The sequence below is a fragment of the Manacus candei genome, unplaced genomic scaffold, assembly GCF_025592945.1.
Source record: "Manacus candei isolate 608988 ecotype Guabito, Panama unplaced genomic scaffold, ASM2559294v1 h1tg000056l, whole genome shotgun sequence".
Classification (NCBI taxonomy): domain Eukaryota; kingdom Metazoa; phylum Chordata; class Aves; order Passeriformes; family Pipridae; genus Manacus; species Manacus candei.
Window position 1 is genome coordinate 8,878,383 of NW_026138104.1, and position 9,703 is coordinate 8,888,085.

General features: G+C 37.6%; 1 protein-coding gene across 1 annotated transcript in view; it reads right to left on the reverse strand.

Annotated features, from left to right (window-relative positions):
* ODAD2 (outer dynein arm docking complex subunit 2) overlaps window positions 1-8,056 on the reverse strand; it is an 85,604-nt gene extending 77,548 nt beyond the window's left edge. The window contains exons 1-7 of the mRNA XM_051802319.1: window positions 7,945-8,056; window positions 7,488-7,799; window positions 6,191-6,348; window positions 4,641-4,836; window positions 3,942-4,048; window positions 3,350-3,486; window positions 2,209-2,322 (exon numbers count right to left, since the gene is read on the reverse strand). Of these exons, the coding sequence (XP_051658279.1) occupies window positions 2,209-2,322; window positions 3,350-3,486; window positions 3,942-4,048; window positions 4,641-4,836; window positions 6,191-6,348; window positions 7,488-7,711 (936 nt within the window). The 5' untranslated portion in view covers window positions 7,712-7,799; window positions 7,945-8,056. The remainder of the gene's footprint in view (window positions 1-2,208; window positions 2,323-3,349; window positions 3,487-3,941; window positions 4,049-4,640; window positions 4,837-6,190; window positions 6,349-7,487; window positions 7,800-7,944) is intronic.
* Window positions 8,057-9,703: the final 1,647 nt, after the last annotated feature.

Consider the following 9,703-nt stretch of genomic DNA (forward strand, 5'->3'; position numbering starts at 1 on the left):
TCACATACAAGAACTGAGCTGAGTGGCACCTGCCAATCCTTCAGCTGTCTGTGTCTAGTACCATGGCTGATCAAAAACATACAGAACAGAAAAGACTCTTGTCAACTCCTATTCTCCATTGGAACATATTCAATTTTTACAGGACAGACAGCATACAATCGTTACTTATTATTATTATTATTGCAGCTGTCACTACCAGATAGGTGAAGACATTCCTTTTTGTATCTGATTCAGGGCAGTTTTAAGGAGGCTGTCACAGTGTGGTCTGCTTTTGACCAGTCCCTGATGTGAATCGGCTGTTCCAGGCTTGCTGATCCAACTGTCCCATTCCACACTAACTCTTGCTAATTCTCTCATTCTGAAGATGTACTCCAGACAAGGCAATTTAGCACACGATAAACGAGATAAATCACAGGGAACTGGTGCTGTAGCTTCACCAGCTAAGCATACATTAAAGAGTATGTTTCCTACAGCACTATATACCAACACAGAAATTCTGAATGTTAGCTTAAACAAGGCCAGGCAGATATTATAAAAGTTAATTGGTTTTGCAATATATGTCTATGTAACAAGCTTTTTGAAGCTCTCCTCTCTTCAGAAAATAAGTCAAAACTATTTCCAGTCATATTTTACTTCATATAGGCAAACTTGGAAATATGGCTTTTCTCTGCTTTTCAGAGTTCTAAAGCAGAGATTTTCCCTCAGGTACAAATGCTCTGCAGCTTTACAGTATTAACTTGTTTACATTCTAGTTTTAGAAAGGAGAAAGTACTAAACCAGCTTTTCATCATGGCAGGATGATACGATATTCCTAAACCATTAAAAGGAATAATGTATACTCTTCTACATAAACATATTTACATAGCCAGGCACTATTCAGTGTGTGATTTATGTGATAACGGAAGGAAAACAGTATAAATTCTATTTATTTACTCTTATTTAATAAGTGTACACATTTCTTGAGTAGTTACATTATTTTTATAAGGGCGGAAAACCAGTAAAGAAAGATATATTATCTCTATTATCAACAGTATCATTATTCTACATTAACATTTAGGATTAGAAATGTAAAAATTATTAAAATATTCCCATGAACATCAAATTAAGCCAAATCACTGCAAACACATTAAACCAGTAATTATGTCTAAAACCATTCATATGTTATTCCATTTATAAGTGTAAACCAGTATGTAGGTATAACATTAAAAAACTTGCCTATAAGATAAATGAAAATTTTTTTAACTTATTGCTCTTTCAAACAGAACAACTCACAGATTTAATTCCATTGCTGTAAGCTATTATATTTATGCGTACAAGTTGAAATGTTCTGTTCTTTCAGAACTGCCATATACCTGTATCTCAGAAAAATAAATATCAGCCCTACATCACAAAAAATCATAACTAAAGGACAAGAAAATGTCTCAATCCCTTCCTTCTTTGAATAAATAAAGTTGCATATAAATAATCACGATAAAATTTTTGGCAGGTTTTGGGATGTAATTGATTTTACCACCAAGTTATTAATCTGTTATAACCACACTAGAAATCTAAAAAAAAAAGAGTTTTTGTCAGGAATGATAAAACAACTAAAACTGTAGTGGCACTGTGTGGTTCTAGCTAATATAGAACTCTAAATTAAAGTCAAAATGCATTTTATAGTGGTTGAAGCAAGACATAGTGTGTAAGTTGGATGTTTAACTCCCAACTCTGATATTTAAATCAGACAGTTCTCACAAAAAAAAAAAAGTCAAGCTATTATTTATCTTTAGGTTACAAAGTATGAAGATAAAAGTTTAAGTGGTTTTGATAACAGAAAAATATTGTCATAAAAAGTTGACTTTTCCCATAAGGATATCATATTTTTCTGCTTTAGTATTTCCAGTGCTCCATAGAGAACAATACTAGAAGACCAGCAAAACATTTCAAGCAAAATTAGAGGCTGGCCTCACATGTAATTCAAACCCCACCGTAAGGTACGACAGAACAATACATGAATGGTGTATTATTTGCTATTTACAAAATAAACATATTTCACAGAACCTGAAACAAATCCAAAGAAAAAATAATACATGCACTTCAGCCATTAAAATTCTTCATTTAATCATCTTTGATAAAGAACATAAACGTTCAGCCAGGTTTATAATTTAATTCTTAACAATGTACACTTGTACAAAGTAGAAGATACACCCAGTATCAGTAAATACATACCTGTTTAGCCATATTTTCTACAAATCTAGGTGATCTCTCTCTTAAAAATGTGACTATATCTTTATATATATCACTTTTTCTTTCATAGTCAAGCTCTTTACCTTTTAGCAGACCCTTAAAAAAAGAATACATTTTAAATTATTAATAGCTTTGCCCTACACAGGTAATTTAATCTGCATCACAAAATAGTGCTAAAGCACAAAGGTCATACTGTAATGAATTAGGTACAGAAGTCTCATGCTCAGCAGAGTCCATCAAATTTCACCAATGTTTTGTAAAGATGTATGGATCCTCTCCATGGATCCCTACATATGACAAAGATCTCACATGGAATTTTGCAGGCAATTATCAGTAAATTGTACCGTATGTAGTTCCACTGAAAAGAATTTACAGCTTACAGCAAACCACCAACCAATTACGAGCTTCCAGTGCAGCATGGCAGACGTCTAAACGGATCAGAAAATTATGTGACCTGATTGACTGCGCTTCATAAGCTTCAGTTATTAAAAACGTGCCAAGTCAAAATTTCCCTGGATTTTTTAACTCTTAGGAAATCAATTTGTGGAGTTATGCCTGACGGACATCAATCTGTCTTCAAAATGAATGTAAGAGTTCTGGTCACTGCTTAACACACGTAAGGGGCTAATATGCCTAAATAAAACCCATCTGAAAGGAAAAAGGTAACCAAAATGAAAAGGAGAAGAGATAAATAATTTCTAAAAAGCTTCCACTGACAGGAGAAAGAACTGCTTTATTATTTATAAAAAGACAAAAGCAAGCTCTAGTAGCCACACACAACAATATCACACTTCAGATCAAGAGCAATGAGGCACTAAAGAGGCATCGAGTCCCCCAGTACCTTTAAACAGGACCACTGTGAAGAACTGCTTGAGTGCATTTAAAGACCAACCAAACACTGTTAGGAAGGAGCGCAGAATACACTCCTGGTATAAAACTTTTTGAAAAAGCACTCAAAACACATGGAAAAACTAGCACACATTTATTACTGTGGCTTCTCTTTCTGTACCAAAACATGAGCTCTGCAGGTCTTAGAGCCCCAGTACCACTACCCCAAACCTGAGATTTGATTTTAGCACAAAAAAATAATCATTACTGCATGGTATCCTTTATTACTACTTACCCCATTTAAAAACACTCCTGCTGTGTTGCAAGTGATATACAAAGGATCAGTGTCATGTGGTTTGATGACTAAATAACAAATGTCTCCATGCACTTGTCTCCAGGGAGGAGCTCGGCATCCATTAGCAAACATGTAATCTGTAACCAATTAGCATTAGTGTTTTTATCCAGTTTAAAAGTATTTTTTAATAGTTATGCTTGATGATTAATGTAACACGTATACAAATAAAATCCCCAAACAGTTTGTTACTCTTAAGAATTCATACTGTTAGGTATTAATCATGCAAAAAAAACTCTGTGACCCTTGGTCCAATCCAACCAAGAACCACAACTGTGTTTAGCACTTTTCGGGATCAGGGAGTCAGTTCACTTCCTCTACTTCCACTGAAGATATTCACATAACTGGGCCTTTATTTCTGTATGTAAAGGCTGAAGAACACCATTGCATGTCTGAAAATACTTTTTATTTTACTTCATAACATTATGGTAGAAATAAACACTTTAAATGTGTTACTGAAATTAATCCAAAAAATTTCACACAGAAATCAAGTACTTTAATAACAGTCTATGTAAACATAAGATATGATCTAGACCTGATGTATATTCCAGTGATTCCAGTACTGTATCTTCTCCTTTCCCAGAGAAATTCTTGAGAAGATTCACTTCACTGTTTACAGCAGCTGGATTTAGTCTAACACCTCTGCAATTAATAGAAAATAGTTTAAAATGTATTTTGATGTATTTTGATGTATTCACATCAAAAGGATGTGCTCAGAGAAATGAAGAGAATATTGCACAATTTTTTAATTTTACATTGAGTCTTACTAGGAGCAACAAAAATATAAAAATGGGTCATCTTTCATAGTGTTTCTTAATTTTTTCTATCGTTCAGTGAAATTTTCGTTCCATACCTAATACAAAGTCCTTGTAACTATGAAACAGACTCAATGTAATACTTAATACAGTTCCATGAAGAAATAAACAGTTCCTTGAAAATATTTGACTGTAACTTTGTTGTTTGTACAAATGACTTCAATTTGCTAACAAAATGCAAAACATATGCCATAAAAAAACCACACTTGTGGGCACACACTTGCATACCCACACCTACAGAAAAATCTTCATAAAAAATTGGTTTTTTCAATAACTTAGTGAATAGTGAAAGTTATTTCCATAAATTTCTTTATATCACACCAAAAACACATGCTGCGGGTTGAAACCAATCTGATTTAATAATAAAACAAAAAAATGCACTGGCTGAGATGCCTAGCTTCCATTTGAAATGCACTTACTGTGAAATCTGTTTCAAAGAACTATTAAGCAGTTGCAAATCCAGCTGATGAAGAAGAAGAATGATTTTCATTTTCGTCTCTGTTTCAGGGTCATAACCTCTTTTCACTTTGTCAAATAAATGCAAGATGGACGTATCTTCTCCTTCAACAGTCGCATATTCAGGGCCAAGAATTTTCACTATAGGATCTCTGTTAGCTGTAAACATGAAACAGAATCATGTAATGTGCAACTATGTTTAAAATGATTGGATGAGACAAACACCTTTTGTTTCAATTGCTGCACGATTTTGATGCTATTAATTTACAGTAAGAACTTTATAATGTTCATAGTTATTCATCAAACATTACTGTCTGATTTATTCTTTCATATCCCTCTACTGCAATTTTAAATGTACTTTTCAGAACATGGTAACACTAAGAACAAAAAGAAATTTTTCTTAACAAACCAATTGCTTTTTACAGCAAATATTAAGATTCATTCAACCAAGGGGTGAATATTAAATAGTTCCCTTTATCAACAGTCCCCTTTCCCAAAACTATGCCTGGCTGATTCCCAAAACAGGAAATCAATGGGCTTAACTCACTGAAAATTGATCATTTTGGAAATATGATTTAGTGTAAAGAACATCTTTAAGCTTTTCTAGCAGCATTCCCAATGGCCCCATTACTTCCTCAGCTATGCCAGCTGTTCTTTTTGGTAAACAGTGACATAACTACATGTCAATGTATTTTACAAATCCATTTTGCTCTGTTGCTGCAAATGAAGTCCCATGCATCTCTGAATGGCTCTGCATGATACACTGGTCATATTATTCTTCCCTAGTATTCATGGTTAACCACTGTCAGTGACAGGGCCCTGGATCAGATGGATCTGAAGCTTGATCCAGTATATGCATTTATATTTTAGAACTGCAGATGCAATTTCTACTAATATCACAATAGAATATCACTGATCTCTTCTACCTCCAGGTAGGAGGAGGATATCCAGTTTAGCATATCAACAGTCTTCTTGTCAGTTTGAAAATCTTGGTCTTGAAGATGACACAGTAGAAGTGCTCATACCTATATTTTAAACCCATTGTGAGAAGGAGGAATCTGGAAATGCTCATTGTGAACCTTGTACAGGTAAGAATGTCTTAAACATACAACTTTTTCTTTGGCCGTTTTTTAAGTATGTAACATTTTAAAGGAGTATTAAACTACATATGTAGGAAAACTGTTATTTAGCCTCAAAGAAGACTTTTTTTTTCAGAAATTTAAGCCTACTGTCATCGCTGGGAAATTGCTCAGTATACACAAATTTGTATGAGAGTCAACAACATTATTTTAACTTTATTCCAGATTTCTCTGTTATTAATTTCTGTGTAAATAAAACAAGAAATAGAAACTTCATTAAGGTCTGGATCAGCACCTTTAGCCACCTTCATGAATTAGTACCTTCTCACATACTTAAAATGAAGGCATATATTTCTTTCTGCACATTTCTTAAATTGCTGAAAACATTTTAAGAATGAGGAAAGACTTAAAAAAAAAAAAAAAAGAAAAGAAACCTTCGAGGCATGCTTGTGCTTCCTTTAACTTTTTTTCCATAGCAATTTGTAGCAAACGGGACAGCTGGTCAAAACTGCGAACTCTGAGAGTTGATGCCGAGAGAAGCAGCAATGGTTGGCCATCTCTGCTTGTGGCTTCAGACTGAACAGCTGCTTCACTAGAAAAATTAAATTATATCTTTTTAAAATAATAACTTTAATTGAGAAGAATCTTAAATGTTATTCAAGTTTTACATGATAAAGCACACACAATTTCTTCAAGCAATATTTTAAAAAACTTCCAAGGTAAACCAATTCATTCATTGCAAATCAGCAGGCAGATAGGCCCAAAGGAAGCTGTGACCCCATGGGAAGCCTGTACTAGAACAGGCTCCTGGCAGGACCTGTGGACCCACAGAGGGAGAAGCCTATGCTGGAGCAGGTTTGCTGGCACGATGTGTGACCCTGTGGGAGACCCATGCTGGAGCAGAGGGTGCCTGAAGGACTGCACTCCATGGAAGGGATCCTTGCTGGAGCAGGTCATGAAGACCTGCAGCCCGTGGGAAGGACTCACATTGCAGAAGTTTGGGAAGGACTGTTTTGTGGGAGGGACCCCAGACTGGAGCAGGGGAAGAGTGTGAGAAGGAAGGAACATCAGGAAAAAATGTGTAATGAACTGACCACAATCCTTATCCCCCATCCCCCTGTGCCACTCAGGAATGAGGAGATAGAGAAAATCAGAAGTGAAGTTGAGCTTGAGAAGAGGTAGGTATGGGAGGAAGAGGGAAGGTTTTAAGAGTCAGTTTTATTTCTCATTATCCTACTCTGACTTTTAATTGGTAGTAAATTTAATTTCCGCAAGTCAAGTCTGGTTTGCCAAAGACAGTGACTGGTGAATGATCTCTCCCCGTCCTTATCTCAACCCATGACCCTTTGGTTGTTTCTTTCTCCCCTGTCTAGTGTAGAAGAGGGAGTGATAGAGCAGCTTGCTGGGCACCTGGCAACCAACCAAGGGCAACTCACCACATGGGAGTCACTCCTAACACAAAGAGAAATCACAGTTGAACATATGTTGTGAAAAGTCTTAGGAATAGACAGTTCAAGTTTTAAGAATTGCTAACTTACCAGGTCTGCATCACAAATGAGACAGAATAGTCTTAAACTCAAAAAGAAACACTTAAAATTTCAGCTCAAAATTTTCAATATACATCAATAAAAATCCCACCCATGGCCACTAAGGCTTGCTTTATGCTAAGTGAGCACAATTTTGCTTCATAGTTCACCTTCTGCATTTGAAAACACACTGCAATTCACTTACTTGATCACATAACCCTTTCCAAATACTGAAGAGTCCAACTGCGTTTTCCACTCAAGGGGCTCTCTGAAGACAAACGCTGCTTCCTCGGGATGTTTAGTGCTGAATTCCTCTGCAAACTTAATAATCTGATTTAAAAGAGATTCGTTCAAAGGGGTCATTTCGAGCGTGCCGGTTCCAGAGCCAGCAGCAGTCCACTGAGCCGCCCTCTCCAATGCTGCTCCCATGGTCTCGGACACTTCTCACAGGAGTCCACCTTGGCAAAGAGACACCACCAGAGAACGGCAAAACTGAGCTCTCACATGGTAAATGCCGCTGTAATTTGAAACAAACATATTCAGTAATTATTAGATTCATTTAACTCGTTAAAATCCCTGAAGTGGGGAAGAGGGACTTGAAGAGGCCAACTCGCAAATTTTAAAGAAATAGGGAAGTCAGGTGCAAGCACAGTTTATTTCACCTTAATTAATTCGGGGTGCTATGGAAATGCTGGGAGCAGAGAGCAGAAGGCCCTTGTTGAGGCTGTAACAAAAGGTTTCCCCCCCGTTAAAAGCCCTAAGCCCACCATGACCCCCCGGCACTGTCTCCGAACGGCGGAAAGGACGGTGCGGGACCTCCCTCCCGACCAGCCTGGAGAGCCCGAGGGCCGCCGCAGTGCCTGGGCCTGGGGCCGCCTCGGCCCTGCGGGGAGCCCGGGGCAAGGGCTGGGGAGGGAGCGGGAGGGAGCAGGGAGCCCGGGGCCGGGAGTCCGAGGTCGCCCCTCACCTCGGGCCGGGCGGACATGGCCGCGCCCCGCCATGGCCGGCGGCGTTGCCGTGGGGACGGGCCCGCGTCACCGGGACAGCGGCAAAAGCCGCGGCCCGGCGGACGTTCCCCCTCGGACGGGAAGAGGAGCAGTATTTAAAATAATAAAGCAGGCTTATATGTTTTTTTGGTGAGGAATTAAATAATGTAGTAACTAGAGTTACTTCGCACCAGAAGTTAAAGGGAGACCACCGACTGGTTTTTAGCTTGAATTTTAGCCTGGACAGCTCAAACCTTTCACTCGCTGTCAGCTGTTATGAGAAAACAGCTTTAATTAATACTGGTTGAGATCGACCACTTTTAGTTTTTGAGGCAGTGTGACAGATTATGCCTGAAATCCTTTTTGTTAAAGGAAATGTAATGTAAAATTATTGTTTCTTGAAAGAAGTAAAGGAAATAGGTATGGGCAAAAGCAAGGAATAAAGTCCTTTCACGTACTGAGTACTACACAACACTATACACATGCAAATAGAAAGCTCCAAACACAGAATGGAAATTAATACTATTCCCCTAATCCTATTATAGATCCATATATTGTTGAATGAGGCATCGCTCTGGATAAATTTTTAGGTTATAAAGTTTTTACTGTGCTCATCTCATCACTTACTGTCTCATCTTTTGTGCTACTGAGCAGATAAGAACAATGTTCTGGGACTTCCCTTTCCACTCCAGTTCTGTTATTTGGGCCCATCAAAATGCCTACGAAATGATAAAAATTGGACTTAAGATTTGAACTAGGAAGGAATGATTACCCGCTGTACAGTGACTGAAGTTCAGAAGCTATGGTCAGCTTTCCAGTATATATGTCCTTCTGAAGGCAGTATGTGTGTCCTTCGAGGACAGTCGAGCAGAAATACCCAGCTTCCAACACCACAGAGTTAACACAGCCAAGATTTGTTTTACCAACTCAGAACTCAGACAGGTAAGAAACCTCTAATAATGAGGAAGGTCATGGAATGTATGTGGAGTGTATCTCGAAGAATAACAGTGTGGGATTAATACACAGAGATGATTGTCCATATACATTTTACTTACTGAAACTTTCAAGCAGTTACTATGGATAAGTACACGCAGTCTGCACAGTAATGACTTAAGAATAGCATTAGCTGTTCTTGTTTCACTGCATAACTTAGAGAAGATTGAAAATGAATCATTTGATTAGGTGAAACTGAGAGAGCATTTTTAGTAAAAAGCCTGGGTAGAGACTTAATGCAATTTCTTTTCTGTATGGAATACTATGTATGAATACATTTCCAGAGTGGATTAAATCTTTTCTTTTTACTGAAGCAATGACTATAAAAAGTTGATTTTGATGGGCAGAAGGTTCAAGCAGCAAAATGTGAAAGGGAGTAAAAGTATCCCCACCATGGGTGGTGGGGAGTGAAGACAGTGAGTTTTCACACAGAGCTGAGTAT